Consider the following 17,413-nt stretch of genomic DNA (forward strand, 5'->3'; position numbering starts at 1 on the left):
ATAAAACCACAGTAACAGCTCTTTCCCTCATGAATGGCAACCCAGTACAGGTGAGCTGAACTGTCCTCGCCATAATGAGATTAAGGGACTAATTAGTATGACTGTGTGTTGTAGTGTGACTGCGTGCACCAAGGAATATATGCCCCCTATCAGACTAGCTGTGTGGCCCCTGAGAGAGCAGGCCAGACAGAGTCTTTCCCTGGTGTCTCTCCCTCCACTGCACTGTGAGACTAATTAATATATTTTTTGCACCCACCCTTTAAGCTGCTGTGCGCCAAGCTAAGACACAGACGTAAAGGTATTGATCAGAATTCTGTAAATACCAGAGAGCTAAGTATAAAAATTACAAAAAAAAATAAAAGGCAACATTGAATATATTTGTTTTTAAGAGTTAATAATAGCAATAATTACAGGGCAAGCGAGAATTACAGCAAGTAAGTAGGCCACAGAGGATTATCATAAGCATCGTATAACTGCTAACAGTAGCAAGAGAGGCGAAAGACATGGAAAAATACATTATCTTTGTCAGTGATTATTAAAGAAAAAATGAGGTCAGCAGATTAGAGGCAGGATGAGGAGTGAAGATTTAAAAAAGACAATCAGATACATTCCTCTGCACAATTCTCTGCCTACTGCTTTCACTTGTGCCGCCTAAACCGATAAAGTCACGCTTGTGTTTGATTGCCCCTGTGGCGGCACTCTGACCTGTTCATTTAAAATGATGTGCAACTCTCAGGTCTGTTCCAACACTCATTTGTTCCTCTGTGGGGTCCCCATGGTTGGCCAATAAGAGGACCCCATACTGACCAAAGTGCCCAGGGAGCTCTAAAACCAGCCACTCACAACCAAGTAAAGAGACAGCTGAGTGTCATTGTTAATGTGGACACACAGCACCACAATGGCAAAATCAATGGAGCTATAGGAGACATCAATCTTGACAGCACAAGACCCTTCTGCTTGTCTCACCACTACACTAAACCTCTGAATGGTTCACCGATGGGAGGGGGAAGACATGAAAGAGAGAAAGAAAGAAAGGGAAGACAGGAGAAGAAAGAAAGAAAGAAAGAAAGAAAGAAAGAAAGAAAGAAAGAAAGAAAGAAAGAAAGAAAGAAAGAAAGAAAGAAGGCCAAGTAACCTATCACCCAAATTCACCAAAAAAAGTAAAACATCATCCTTGCAATTTTCTCTGTCTCTGTTGTTCACCACCAACTCTCTCTGCATTTAATCCAACAAAATCCAAGAAGCCACTTTAAAATAAAGAGGAAAAAACAGAAGAAAAGAACAAAATGCTTGTTTTGTTCGAGGGTGACACATAAAATGCAAACTGAAAAATAACAGCAAGGCTCATTGTTCTATTGACTTGAAGGATGCATCCGCACCCATTAACATATATGCAGATGGGGGGGGGGGGGGGGGGGGGGGGAGTAAATGAAAGCCTCCAAAAATGGGAGAGATCAAAGACGACAGAATTAAGGCCAAGTAATGAGGATCTTGGCAAGAACCCTGCAAATTTATTGATTGTTTGGCAAGCTTTCGATGCTTGTGCTCCATTTCCCTCTGTCTGTATACCATTTCTCACTGCATTTCAAATGCATACAGATCAAGTGGTTGGGACATTTAACTGGGTCTTTGTGTGGCCATGGTTTTCCATACCAAGCCAAATCACAATCTAATTTACAGTGTAATAATAATGTACTTGGATTGGGATCAAAAGAGAAGAGGAATGCAGGGAAGCTCATCAGATTATACTTCCCGTCAGTGCCACATCTCTTATAATGACTTACAGCCAACACTAAAGTACAAGCCGCGTGAAAGTAGCGGATATTAATTCTCAAACCAAAGAATTTGAACCACCAGTAAATCAAAGGACTACACGATATATATGATATATATATATATATATATGAGAGTCGTGCTTTAGAAAAAATGCAGTGTCAAACCTCTCCATGTTTGATGTCATGTAAATAATTTCACGAGTACATTTCGAGGAAACTATTAAACACACTAAAGTCCGATGAGCATTGATCACAATTCCAACAACAGGAATACATTTTTCAAGCCATCGGGGGAAGAAAGACAAAAAAAAGTGTTTGCTTAAAAACGTTATATCTGGAGCAGTGGAACACATAATATCAAGGGGAAGAAATGAAAAGAATTATCTTGTAGCTGAAAAGGCATATGAATAAATGACAAAGAAAATAAGACAACTACCTCCACGACTCTCGCTGTCAGCCGGTTTCACCTGGATAGGCCGAGTCATCTGGAGAAGAGAAAACAAAGTGCGACAGAGAAGTTAGCATTGGACATTCGGGTTATAAGAACAGGCCACAAAAGTATAGAGATGATGGAGGTGGTATTTTTCATTCTTGAGAGGCACTCAAAGCATCTTCCTACTGCTCAGCTAACATGACATGTTTTCTAGTGTGTCTGTGTGTGTGTGTGTATGTGTGTGTGTGTGTGTGTGTGTGTGTGTGTATGTGAATGCATTCTTATTTGGGTTTCTTAATGGCAGCTTCATGGAGAGGTTGACGGGCTGCATACGAGTGTCTAAGTGAGAGAAGCCGAGGCAGTCCTAATAAAAGTGAATCCAGCCACAGGAGGAGAGAGATCAATGCAGGCCTATTGATCCGGGCCCTTGGGCTGTGGAGAGTGTCTGGCTGGGAAGGATTCTCTGGTTAGGAGGCTCACTCTAATCCACTGGACCCTGATAAGAATGGCATTGCCTGGATTAGATGCCTCTGTCATCACAGTCTTTGTGTCACGCTTTCCTCCTTCCTCAATTTTACCTTCTTCTTTTTTCATTATTGTTGTTCAAGCTGAACAGTTTTACTAGACTTGTGCTTGACTTATTTGGAGGAAAAACTTTTTAAAGATGTAGCTGTGATTCACAAGCTTTTGTTACAGCTGCAATTTTTTTGAATTGTATATATGCCTCCTACTCATATACTGTTTATGAAGGCAGCTCCATGCATATATTATATTTATATGAACTCCAAAAGATAAAACTTACAAGATGATTTGTATGCAAAGATCAGATGTCAGTACCACAACCTCTAATGACTCAGTACAAAACAAATATTTATCAATAAAAAGTGCTCATAGTGCAATGACATTTGGAACAAAGGTGACTAAGATTTGCGTAAAGATTACCGGAACATAAAAGCAAACCTTTCACCACACTCATCCATTTACAACAAACCATTTGTGGGTGCTATTTAAGCATCGTTTTATAGCTTCAAACCATTTGCCATTACTGTACATCCCAGTCAAATCATTGAAGATCACGCAACACTGACATTTTTATAGCGACATATGTATATTTTGAACCATCGTCTGTCCTGTCGCGTGCCTTTTTTTTTCTGTTCAATTCCAGAGCGGGGATGAAAAGGTCAGATTTAAAGACAGGGTAGTCCAATAAAAGCATGACATGTTCAAGGAGAAACACCATAATGGGATTTTAAAATGTCTTAATAACATGCTGATATATGGGGGAGAGGCCCAGGCCCGATTCATTAAGTGCTAAATGTATCCATTTTCACCTTGAGGAACTGAGTAACCTTCCCTAGCTGAAATTATTCCATAAATTTACTCATCGTAAATAATAACTAGGACCAGCTAAGACTTTGTTTGAAAACAGGGAGGATGTTATGCTTGTGAAGGTTGACGTTTCAGCTCCTTGTTTCGTGGGTGGCTCCCTATCCTTCCTCCTCCCCATCTTCAGTAGCTCTGTTTCCTTGTACAACAAGAGCAAAGTAACCCTACAATATGTTAATGCAAAGCCATGGGGCGCACTGCTCCGCAGCATGTATGGGTAGATTACAGAATCAACCGCAACACTATTGCACACATGTTCAAAGCAGCATCGGAGACAGAAAAACCTCCGAACGGGGGGGAGGAAAACACCCGCAAGACAAATTCACAGATAACTTAACAATCCTCTGCTCTTTCACAAGACAAGAAATCTTTGAATTTGCCTGCGATATGTCAATGAAGAAATACAAAAAAAAAAAAAAAAAAAGGGTCATTCAAGCCAGTTGATCTTTGTCCAAATGCGTGACGGAGAAGGCCAAATCCACGGCTGTGGCTCCTCTACCAAGCTATGATCTCAGCCATCTCTACAGGGTGCCTGTGTGTGGGAGGCAGCTCTCTCTAAAGCTAGTTACTGTTCAGCCTTCAACATGCCAGCTTAATGGTCTATTTATTTGCCCGAGAGCAATGCATTATGGTCCTGAACAGTTCCTGCTGACGGATCTCAGTTTGTTAAAATTTCCTTTTAATGAAATGAGTATCGTGTAATTTCTGCAGAATTTAAGAGTCTGTTGCCTGTTGTCCTGTTAGACCATCTAGGCCTCGTTGTCAAGGAAACCATTTGTTAACTGAGATGTTGTAAGGCCCCTTTTCACGAGGTCCATTATAGATTCAAGCATGATGCTTCTTTACAGACTGAGGTGAATGAATATGTTCTCAACAAATAACTTTTAGTTGCTTTTTATTTATCTACTCATGGGTAAAATTTTGCTTTAATGAATAGTGGGATGAAACTACATTCGAAGAACACACAAAAAGACAAACAAAAGCAATAATAAAAAGTGGTATTAACAGCACAGTTCATTGAAAAAAAAGAGGAAATATGCTAGGGAAAAGATTTCTTGTCTGCCGAGTGGCGTTTCTCCTGCTCTGTTTCTACATTCCTGCCTTTCACTTTTAAACACACACTGAAAACCCATAACACCTGCACATAGCAAACACTGTGTATTTACAGTACAAATTAACCACCTGCTTCTCTGTGGCACTCTCTGCTAAAATGTACTGTTTGCATTTGTGGGACATCAATTATAAATTGGCCAAATGGCCAAGCGATGAAAATGTGTTTTGAATATGAGAACAAATATTATGGGAGAGACTTTTATTTGAGTGCCCTGATATTCTGTTTCTATGCTATATTTATCCAACCAGGAATGGGAAAGTGTCCTAAGTGCCTTGATCCATTCAAGGGGATTTAAAAAAAGAAAAGCTTGTCCATTCAGGTTTTAGTAGCATTCAAGTTTATTTTCATCTTTCATTCCTACTATGAATGTTAGGAGATTTTGCAAATTGAAATATTCAGTAAAAAATAAAGTTAATTTATGTTAACTTATGTTGTAATTTTAGGATCCTTGACATAAGTGTCATAAGCGGTCAGGGAGTCAAAAAAGATTTTTGTGATTCTGAAATCTGTGTCTGGAATGAATTAGAGGGCTTCGAGGGCCGCAGTCCTGCACGGTTTCAATGTGTCCACACATCAAGACAGCTGATAGAAATTATTGACTCGTTATCAAGCTTTCTGCAGAGCCTCATCATGACAACTCAGGTGTGTTAGAGCATGGAGACATGGGAAACATGCAGGACTGCGGCCCACGAGGACCAGGAATTCCCACCCCCTGCCCAAGGGCAAGCTGAGTTTCTCGTGCTGGTCTTGGTGTCGTCATTGAAATGAGCTTCACTGATTGGCCCTTGGGCAGGTGCGTGATGACGCACTGTTATTGTCTGCTATTCTGGAAGTGATGGCGGCTAATTTAAAAGCAAGATCGGGTGATACGATAGCGGGAATGCTTGCAGAAGAAATGGAAATTGTGAGTAGAGGAAGACCAAAGGCTTTGTGCAGCATTTTACAGCGGGAAACTACCAACTCTATGACTGGGTGCCAGCTAGCTGGGAGCATAACAAGCTGCTCTGCTGGCCATGTTGACTCTTCACTACAAGCTCCGGAACATGGAATAGCAGCGGTTCTAGCAGCCTCATGGGGCAATTCATCAAAAAGGATCGCAGGATGGATTTCATCTACAAGTGATGGGTGAGTGCTAGTTTTTTTTTTTTTTACTTTTTCTGGATTAGATTGGCTCTGCTGTTTGCATTTGGCGCTGTTTTTGATTGTAAAGTGGTGTTTCCCATACAATCGTGGCGGGCGCCACGATTGTACGTCAGGTTTTGGTTCGACCAACGCATTATCGCTCCGTTCATACATCTCCGCGTAGCCTCTTTCTCCGTTATTGTCATTCACACAGACCCTTGTCAGACAGTCCCTCGTCAGACCAGATGCATAATAGTGGCCTGACATTGGATTTGGATTGAGTTTTTACTGTAGTACATAATGTGAGGCTGTTGCATTGGCTTGTATCGGCATGGGCAGCAATACTTTATTTGGTGGGGGGGGGGTGTTTTGTTACTGCTGGCCCTGACTGAAACACCACCGCACGCTACTGGTCATAAGGTATTGCAACATTTTTGTGTCTTGAAAAAAACAAAAAACTATTTATTCTACAGTAGCTGAACAAAAAGGTGAAACAGAAAAATAAATAAAATGCATCCTAGAAAATAAGTGTAATATAAGTCAAAAGGGTGAAATGTCAACTGATGGTGACATATTGTGAAACATTGCGGTATTGACAATATTATCAAGTTCTTTCGAAGGACTGTGTCAATGTTTTAATGTTGAATCTCAAAAACCATTGGCAGGTAGATGAAAAGACCTGTGCATTCAGAAGCTAGTCTAATGAATAGGATCATCTCAGCAACTTTGTGACCTTCACATCAGACACTACTCTTTATTTTTCTTCTGTACCAGAAAATACAGTTTTTGTTTTTCTCAATCCGAGTACCAGCCATTCTCTGTGACCCACTTTATAAGCTGCGATGCTCAGAGGACTTTGGTAAATCTATAGTGTCATATGCTTTTATCGAGCCGCCTCATTTGCCCAGTTAAGCCTCCAGTCAGTTGAATTAGACTCTAAGCACTAGCATGATGCTGTTTTATATCGAGGGTCAGACAGAAACCTTCAGGCCTACAGTATATGATGTAGTGTGCAGTAGTCCTGGAATATTCCCGAGCCAGCTGGTCATCAGTCTTCAGGGCTAGTCCTAGCTGCAAATCAAAAAACTACACAAAACCATTTTAACCATATATTTCATATTTCACCAAAAGAAGGCCTTTACTACTTTATTATACATGAAGCTCATCATAGGATTTTGCAAACATGGGGAGCATCTTCTACTATGATACAAGAGATCCAAAATGCTGTCTGATTTTAAATAACACCAAGTGAGTTGAGGAAACGCTGTCGGGAGTTGGTTGGCTAGTTGAAAAAGACTTAGAGTCAAGAGGTGGCACTGTCTCTGATAGCGATGAGTTCTTGACTAGTAGAGTTTAGCAGGATTGAACGGTGCAGAGCTAAAACCTTCAAGGGAGCCCATAGCGAGACAATAATCCTTGCTTTCATGGACATGGTGCAGTTCCAAATCACAGTTCAGTTCAAAACTTTAATATTACCCTAAATCGGAGAGCCTTCACGACATGGAGATGAAGTAAATAGAGAAAAAATTGCTGTAAATCTCATCTTTGTTTTAAAGCAGCTCAGTCTTCAGCAGAAAAAAGTATTTTTAAAGACAGTTACACAACAGCACTTACTTACACCGCTGCAATAAAATAACTCTAATAGCTATACAAAATGTGTGATGTCTGCTGGCTTTCGTTCAGGTTTAATATAGAGTAATGTTTGTCCTGGGATCATTAATACGCATTAGTGGCCCATCAAAGCCCATATTGCTGCACTGCTCTGTAGCAGGAGCATAAACAGCCCTCTCTTGACTGGGCCTCCTCAGCTGATATAATTAATATTTTCCAATTATTGATCTGGCTGAGTGGTGACTGTCCGAGTGCCCCGACTTCAGCTAATAAATCTCTACTTATACAGTAGGAAGGAGACAGAGTAGAGGAGAGAGACACAGTGAGAGATACGTAGGTGAGCCGTGAATGATTTACAGTTATGAAGTGCTTTTGTTGCAATCGCAATAAGTAGTAATCAACAATGAAATTGCAAATGAGAATCTCATTTAGAAGGCTTATTCAAGCTTGGCGATGAACCATTTTCTTTATGGTTATTCAGAATTAGCAGGATCCCTTGAAAAATCAAACCACTTGCATGAAAGTATGTGATGGTTTAATTTTGTCATTATTGCAAAATGATACAATCAGAGCACATTTGATTAAAAAAACCATAATAGCAGCAAATAGAAAACAAACAAAAACAAAACATGTGTGACCTTGAGTTTTGTTGTATGTAACATTTAGGCATACTGCTTCTCAAGTGGAGTTGTACACCCACACCGCGTATGGCTGCACATGCATTTCATCACATGGGTTTTGGAAGGTTTCATCATGTTCTGATTCAGTCATATTCTTTAGACTAAAGGGTTGTTTTGCATTTGCATTTCTGAGTAATTTCTGCACTGAAGTATGACCCCTGCAGCCATGTTGTCCTTCGCTATATGGGCATGCTCATGTGTGTCCCTAAACGCATGTGGGAGAATGTTTTTTTTTTTTGTGAGTGATTTATAATTTAGCCATAAGTGAAAATGTGCTGGCGGCAGCAGTGTGGTGGTCCTGATAAGAAGCATCAGTCAGTGCTGACGAGATGGCAGCCACTATAAGCTCTGGGATTCCTATCAGAACCAACAGGATTTAGAGCTTGAGGCACTGACATGGACTGACAGACACCTGCAGACCTCAGCTAGTTGGTATCAGATTCGTAAGTATGAAAAGTTCAACTGTATAATTTAGCATATATTTCAAGTCGGAGGCAAAATTGTTTATTGTGGAATTCATGATCGAGGGTGTATAAGATAACAGAAAAAGTATGCTGTTACTATTTGTTTTTGCTTTGTAGTCAATATGTTCGAGCAAGGGCTACTTTCACTAAAAGCTAAACGCCTCCTTTTGGAGGAAAAATAAAAAGAATTCATCTGCTACACTGAATGCTTCATGTAATGCACCAATTGGCAACCGAGCAACAGCAAACACACAAACATGTGATCTCTTGTACTATTCCGACTAGCACCACTTCAACATCTCTGATTAAGACCGTTAGACCTTCTGTTGCCTGATGCCTTCCAAGTCACTTTTATCTGTTCCCCCAAAACACTAACTGCCTCCCAGAAAAAAATAAAAGATAAAAAATCCTGAAGTCCATCTACCAAATGCTTTCCAAAAAGCTTTCCAACCCTCTCTATTATCATAGCTGCACTCGCTGAAGTGGTTGGCCACCTGTCTGACTGCTCCAGCCCTCATTACTTAGACAGCACAACTCAGCTCTCATCAAGATTTCATGAAGGTGAATGTCACACATCGGAAGCACCTCAATTGTGGCGCCCCTACGACAATCAGCGGACAAACTCGTGTGGGACAAGTGTGTTAGTTCTCACCAAACTCTTTATTGCTTTGGTGCAGAGCCTAATTAACTCCAAATATCTCCCTGAAAACTTCAGAATCCACTTCTGAGTTTACTTATCTCTGTCCAAACCTCTTGCGCAGACACTGCCACGTGCTCTCATGCCATGCTTGGCTGTCGGGTTGATTATGTCTTCCTGTCTCGCGGTGCATAAGCTCTCTACCAGTATTTGTATAAAAGACTTGTACAAGAGTTGTACAAGACTTGTGCAGTTGACTCGAGTATGTGGTTGATAGAAACAGTGTGCAATCATGAGGGGGAGTAGATAGAGGGATTGAACTAATGCCCAAATCCTGTCCTACTGAGCCTGTAGCGGGGCGTCCAAGAGATAAAGAGAAACAGAAGGAGAAAGAAGTAACAGACAGAAAGCGATGGAAAGAAAGGGGGAGAAAAGGGATTTTGCAGAGGAGAAAACTAATGAAAAGATTGTGGAGAAGATGTAGAGATTAGGAGAAAAGAGTGGGAGGGGATTTATTAATACGAGAAAGGAGAAACAACAAGAACAAAATAAAACATTTTCTGTCTCCAACTCCTCCTTCTCCCCCACTTCCTGACTTATGAGCCGCACTTTGGTTATCAGGGGAAGGGCATCACTCCCAGACATCTTTGGCATGGCTCCTTTTCAAGCCCAGAGAGCTATTGACATGGCGTGTTACTGTAATGCGTGAAGCGGTGGGAGACTCATTGTAAATCTGTGTCAACAAATGCTGGAGCAGCAGCGGGCTCAATCCAGTCTCTCTCTCTCTCTCTCTCTCTCTCTCACACTCTCTCTCTCTCTCTCTCTCTCTCTCTCTCTCTCTCTCTCTCTCTCTCTCTCTCTCTCTCTCTCTCTCTCTCTCTCTCTCTCTCTCTCTCTCTCCTCTCTATGTCTGCCTTGCCTTGCCTCTCTCTCTTGCATTTACCCACCTATCTAATGAATCTTATCTGCCCAGCACATTGGAGGCTTAAGCTTTTGGTGGGCTCACATCTCTCTCTCTCTCTCTCTCTCTCTCTCTCTCTCTCAAAAACAAGCACAAATGTTATCTCTCTCTTCTCCTGGCTGCTCTTTCATGTGGTTTACACTCTTCAGTTCATTTTGAGGTACTGTCCAGAGCAAGATAAGATCATGACAGCAGACCCAACACAGTGGCATCAGAAGGGGCAATATCATGCCAATCTCAGCATGAGTCACGGCGAGGGTCCGAAGCAAGCAGGAAGTAACAAAACTGCAGAAGAAATGTTCTATGACCGAATTACATATCTGTAGTTGTGTGAGGCCTGGAGGTGCCCTTATGCACCGATGCAGTGTCTGGCTACTGCTTTGATATTCTCTTTGAAGATTATGTCCTGTCTGACCATCAGTAAGTTACAGTCAAGGTGGTGTTAGACAACCTACTGCAAATGGACACTGTACAAGCACACTATGGCCCATGCATGAGCGACGTGATGTGGCTTCATAGGAGGGGCAGCTGGTTTTGTTTAGTTCATTCTAATTGATTTAACAGACCTTTTGTCCTGGTTCAAAGCTGTTGGCATATTGGGCATTTGTAAAAAGTTTGCATGTTTTCCATGTATTTTCTTAAATGGCTCTAAACATGAAGTAGCTATAATTTTGTGTAATAACAACTTTCTGATTATTTTTGTTGGACTCATGACCTGTCAGTTTGCATTATTGTAAGCTCTAACCTGGGACTCTAACCTGGGACTTCAAAACTTCATAAAATGGATCAATGGATGACTTGGAGATAATGTCTCCCTTGGAAAAACATTCAAGTGCTTTAGGACCGGAAAAAAATAAACTAGATGTTTTGAGCTATAGGTTAATTTTAGCAGTGTTTAGCTTAGTTTTGTTCTGATTCATAATTGAATCTTTTACTCCTTATTCAACAGTGTCAGCACCTTCTATGACAGTTGAATTGTTTGCGTTATCCGAGCTAAGTGGGGCATGCAAGATAAATAAAATCGCTTAAAACTGCAAGGTTGATGTAAGCGCAGTAATTAGCTGTTTGTTTTAGAATTAAAGTGATTGATTGTTGTACTCTCAGGTACATAGAGCTCATATACTGCAATTGTCAACACTCCTAATGGCATCAATTTACTCATCATACAAAAATGACTTACAATAAGTCATTAGCAATTCACAATCTCCATTTCAATTGCAGCTCTACCAGTTCTCAGCCGCGCACACACACACACACACACACACACACACACACACACACACACACACACACACACACACACACACACACACACACACACACACACACACACACACACACACACACACACACACACACACACACACACGGAGCTCGCTGCATGTTTCCTTTACCCTCTGTGTTGAGCCCAGAATGCTCCTGCTGCTGTCACAGCAACTCCAGGATTGTGACAGATTACGGCCTGCTGCCCTGACCAATAGGAGCCAAGAAGTGTTGCCTGCTCACTGACTCATAATTCTTGGCATACCTTTGCCGAGTTGACGTTTCTTTAATGGTGCCTAGACCTCCAGTAGGATTCCTTGTCCTGGACACTATGATTGCCTATTAGAAATTCACCAGCACTTGCATTTTCCGCCATCAGCCCCTATGCCACCCCACATTGGAGGAGAGAGAAACAGCAGAAGGAGAAGCCAGAGGAGGATAGAGATAGATGAAAGGAGGAAGCAAGATAGGGACACAGTCAAGCACGATGGCTTTGGAATTAGGGGAAAGCGTAAGGGATGCCAGAAAAGTAGAGCCGCCCCCCAAATAAGAAAAGAAAAATGGGAAACACTGAGAGGGGACAAACTTTCTCTGAATATTGCTTTCCCAAACAATTCAATTCTGACTAAAATGACAATGGGCTGTTTCCATTAACTTTCCATTACTGCTGTTTTGTCTTACGATATATACTACGAAGTGACTTTTTCTAAAGTCTCATTAACTGGCTACAGCTGCCACACCTTATGATCACTATAACATGCTGATTATTGATGATAGGATGACCAGCCGTTTGTTATTCAATATGGCTGTTCTCAAGTTGGTAAAATCTGGACTGTGCTGCACAGTTGCTTGGTACATGTGTATGTGTATTTGTGTGTGTCCATCAAATAGGGGAGTGTGAGAACGAGCCAGAACTCACAGGATCGACATAGGACCAGGCTGCTCTGTCCATCTGCTCCAAGCTTCATTCCCAGCATATCAATACCCCATGTCTTACACGCACGCACGCACGCACGCACGCACGCACGCACGCACGCACGCACGCACGCACGCACGCACGCACGCACGCACGCACGTACGCAGCATTCTGTCACCTGCAACTTCTCCTTGTTCCATCACTCTCACCACCCCAGCCTTTGGCAGTAAAGCCTGCTTATGTTTCATCCTGACACTTAGAGAAAATCCCTGCTTGTCTATAAGAGCATTCAGCGCCACACAAAAGGGACAGGCCTGTTTTCTAGCCCCTCTCGTCTCCTCCTTCTCCTCCTCTCAAGCCTCAACGCTGCAACACAGTGAAATTGGTTGCTAAATAAACAACCCCCCCCCCCAAGGTTTCTGTGGTTCAACCTTGAACTGCATAGAACCTGAGGGCCAGAGAAGCAACACACCAGCTTGACCTCTTGCTATTTCCCCCAAATCTGCAGCAAACACACTCTGACGAAGTGAGAACAAGAAGCACTGGAGCGGAAAACACATTGGAAGTGTATTTGCCAACTCCCACTCCTCGCTGCCTCCCAAGGCCTTGTGTGGCTTATTTCATTGGTAAGGTAAGCGGATGTGTGAATGTGGTTTAGGGCAGTGTGTGTAAGTCTAAATTTAATTTAAAAAAAAATGTCCGAGTGCAAAGGGAATTAAATAAGTTTTATCATGTTCTGAATGTGGTTTAGTAAAGAAGCAAAGATGGAAAAGTTTGAAGATGTGAACATTTAGGTTCCAGCTGGTGCACTTACACTTGCAGAGTATTTTATGGTCGGAGACCAAAGGGAAGAGATTTGTGTTTCATTGCACACTGAAGACTGTGTTCCTCAGAGGTCATGGTACTCGAGATGAACATAAACTACGCACATAAATGGGTGTGCAAAGATTATTGATGCCAATAGGTGTTCATAAATACTGTGGCTTCGATGTTTTGTTTGCATCCTTTGTTCATTACAACATTATTATGTATTAGTGGGGCTAACACTAAAAAGACATTGCATTATACTTATATTTTATGATTTAGTTAGCACTGTTGTCTGGGACATAATGTTGATCACGTAGGTATAGAAAATGGAAGGATTAATCACTACAGATGTCAGAATATCATTAGGATCTGTGGAATTATCAAGCGTACCTTTTCACATCAGCTGGTATGAGATCGAGCTTACTGTAATCTCTTTGGTCAAAGATGGCTTGATGAAAGAATTAATGAATAGTTATACAGTGTGATGATCCCTCAGAATCTAACTGAAGTGTCTTGACCACCACCTTGTCTTCTCTTATTGACAGTTGGACGCTGGAGGAGGAGATGCATGTGAAACAGGTTAAACTGATGGCTTACTCTTACATGAAATCAGATGTATCCGTTCTTGGTTCTCTATCCCTGGTGATAGGAACGTTTGTTAGGTAGCAATTTGGATTACATTCAGGTATTTTGTGTGCACTACATTTCTCTCATCCATGCACACACTACATTGCTGTTGAGAATATTTGGAGATTACATTTAGATCCACTCTATTCTTGTAAATCCAAACTTGAATGCCACTTATACTAAGGACAACATTGTGCAGTCAAAAGTGTTGTTGCATCCAAGTTGGAGAAATCCATGTTGTGCAGTGTAGCAATGGAGTTAACTATTAAGAATGGCAAATCTGCAGAGTCATTAGGACACTTCTATGGGTATGCAGACAAAATACTCAAGGAATTTAAACCTTTGTCTTACAGAAATCTTCTTCAGATCCAATATAAGCTTTTACAGAAAATAAACAAATACACCATTTGCAAGCCTAACACATGCTAAAAGCCTCTAAGAAAAGAACAGATAAGAGAAGATTAAGTTCAAATTAGAGGCACATCAACTGCTGCCGGTGTTTTCTGGGCTATGGTGGTGACAATATTTTGGACAATATTCTGTTAAGGTCAACTTATCCCCTGGCTTTGTCCCTTTTCTTTTTTAGATGAGAAGAAAAGAAAAAAAACAAAAAAAAAACAACTATGCACAGCTCAGCTTGGCAACACCTCCAGTGAAACACAATAAAAGTGAGATCCCAGTTATCCAGTTACAAAGCCCTTCCTTGAGGTGCTATCAGAATGCTACACACCTGTCCACCTCACCGTCTCTACCACTAACCTGCTCCGCTGCTACAGGAGCATTCTTGACATGACCTCGCTTGCTCCTCACGCCTCCCACCATCCAAGGACATTTGTATGCATGCATGTATTCATGAGGTGGTATTAAATTTAAAGCTTTTTCTTTCTTTCTTTCTTTCTTTCTTCCTTCCTTCTTTTTTTTTTACAGTCAACAGTCACTGATATTCAGCTAATGCAGACTAAGAAGAAAGAGAACAGGGAAAGGAGGGAGGGAGGGAGGAAAAGAGACATCCTGTGCACTCTGGATGAACTCAAGCTAAATCACACTCAGAAACCTCCTACACTTCTGCTCCTTGTGTTAGATCGCTTTCTTTTTATTTTTTTTATTTCTTCATTTAATTATGCTCATCTGAGCATCTTTGTTTTACAATTAGTACTCAAAGATTTTGCATTATGTCAGATTGAACCTTCACTGATACTGAATTACTTATCGGGATTTCCGAGGCATTTTCTCTTATCCTCCTCGTCTTCCCTCCTTCTTGCCTTTGTGAGGTGGATATTGCCTCTGTCATTTCACGAGGTCAGAATTGTTTTGCTCAGTTCTTTCACTGTGAAGGCAGTCCTAAGAGCTCTAATGGCTAGTTCACACTCTGTGCTTTACATTATTTCCAAGCTGCAAATACCAAGGGGCAATGTCACTCAGAGAGCAAACCTAAAGCACTTAAGGATATAACCTACATATCCTCAAACATGGGGAGAAAATGTATACAAAGATACTACCACATGGATAAAAAGCACACACACAAACACACCAGGAATTTAAGGGACATAACGGGGGCTTTTAGGGGTGGGGTTACAGGGTTGGGGGGGGTCACAGGCACAGGGGATGTTTTATTTGCTTTCAGATCATACCACCCATAGACCTCAGTACTTATTTGAAAGTAAAGAGGACAGAGAAAAAGCAAGAAATAAAAGAGAAGAGTGCACATAAAATGGAAAGCACCAAAGAAAGTGATTTTGCCTCATAGTTCATCTTCATCTGGATGCCCTGTCCCAACCCCCAGTTCATGAAATAAGTCCTGCTGAAAATCAATGGCAGTCCAAGCCGTGTAAAGGTCAGCCATTCAGCAGCGTTGGCCTTGGTGGACCAGTCAAGCCCAGGCTTGTACCGTGAGGCTCAGCTAAGTAGAATTAATGGGGGGATCGATTATTCTGCACACAACTTAAATTGAACTAAGCAGAGAATCATTTTAAGGTATGAACTGTTGCATGACGTAGAATGAGATGCATTTGCCAACCCCAGAAGTCATTTAGCAAGCACAAAGTAAAAGGTGGGAATAAGAAAGAGATTTTTAAATACAGGCTCTCACACTCACTCTCCATCTCTGGTCTATCGCCTCCCTTCTGCTTCCTTCTTTTGCACTTCACCCTCTGTACAGTAACCTCCTGACAATACCCTGGACCACCTGGGACCCAACTCATAGGTTTGATACATAGAGGCACTTTTCCTTTTTTATTTCCTCCCCCCCTTCACTCCTTTTCCCCCCTTGCTTTTTTTTTCCTTTTCATGTCACTTCTGGCACCTCATTCTTCTTGTATTTTTCCCTTGTTTAAAACAAAATCAATATGGAACCAGAGGAGACAAATCAACGTATGGTGGCACTGCAGGGGGAGGCCCAGCAGGCTCCCACCTCTCTGGTCACATGTTCCTCGCTCACTTGCTCTTTCCTCGGAATGGGGGAGGGGCCGGGTAATTGAAAGAGGGAAGGGTGGATGTGTGAAAGTAAAGATGTAAGGTTTGACTTATGGAAGGATGAAATGATAAGAGACCAAAGGGCTGGAGAGGGATGAAAGGGAGCTGGTGAGGGATGAAACAATGCTCCAATGGGAGGGCATATGGAAGGAGAAGTGGATGGAGAGAGGGATGAGAGAAAGAAAGGAGAGGAATGGACGGCAGGAGGGCTGGGGGTGCATATCATGGAAAAATTCTGCTCCAGTGACTGGAGTGCAGAATGGGAGCCCTCATATATAATGTATGTCATGGATCCGTGAGAGATTTTCAAACATATAAAATGAAGCAGCACCAGGAAGTGTCTCGCCACCACAGCACAGCCGAGAATCGCCTGTAGGGGCAATTTGAATATTCTGTTCTGTTTGTACCTTCCTACTGTTAATTCACATATGCCCTTGTGGTCCTCCATGTTGCTTCATACTGTGTAAGTCAAAAAGGATTAAATGACTCCATGACTATATGTAAACACATTTTAATGAAGATTATTCAAATACCTCCACTCTTGCGTATTTAACCTCTCTTTACACTTCAAGAGAATATGCTATTATCCAACAAGCCAAACAAGCTATCGCCTTTAAAAAAAAGTTTAAAGATAAAGTTTTAAAAAACACAACTGAGTAAAATAATGATACGACATGATATGATATAATGCTTATATATATAGCCATCACACACTGCTTTGCTTCCTGACTGTATTGCATTTCCGTCTAAACAGTTTGGACAGTAAATATTGGCATCGTGTGGGAATCGAGAAAAATGAAATAAATAAACATGACAAGTGGCCACTTAGCCACAGCCTCCCTCATTGAAACCTGATGAGGGCCACGTCTCGGCTAACTTCAACAAACGCTAAGTGACATGCTTAAGTGGGTTCAGGTTGCGCATCCGGGGTAATTCAGTAAAAATACAAATGAGGCTGCCTGGGAAAACAGATCACTATGCATTCATTGAAAATAGAAGGGTAAAGCAAAGTCTAATTTCTTTTTTCCTGTCCACAAGGCCTCGTATTGGCTACCTGCTCACATGTACAGGCTTGTGTGCACGCCCACGTACGCACACACGCAGCCCTCACCCAACCATAAACACCATTATATAGACCTGGTGAT

At 41.6% G+C, this 17,413-nt stretch overlaps 1 protein-coding gene across 2 annotated transcripts in view; it reads right to left on the reverse strand.

The window, feature by feature from the left end:
* The window catches only part of celf5a (cugbp, Elav-like family member 5a), a 179,727-nt gene that overhangs the window by 77,335 nt on the left and 84,979 nt on the right, over nucleotides 1–17,413 (reverse strand). For both annotated transcript variants that reach the window (XM_080472797.1, XM_080472798.1), the window contains exon 3: nucleotides 2,212–2,260. In XM_080472797.1, coding sequence (XP_080328923.1) covers nucleotides 2,212–2,260 — 49 coding nt within the window. The remainder of the gene's footprint in view (nucleotides 1–2,211; nucleotides 2,261–17,413) is intronic.

Source organism: Lipophrys pholis, assembly GCF_963383615.2.
Source record: "Lipophrys pholis genome assembly, chromosome: 10".
Lineage (NCBI taxonomy): Eukaryota > Metazoa > Chordata > Actinopteri > Blenniiformes > Blenniidae > Lipophrys > Lipophrys pholis.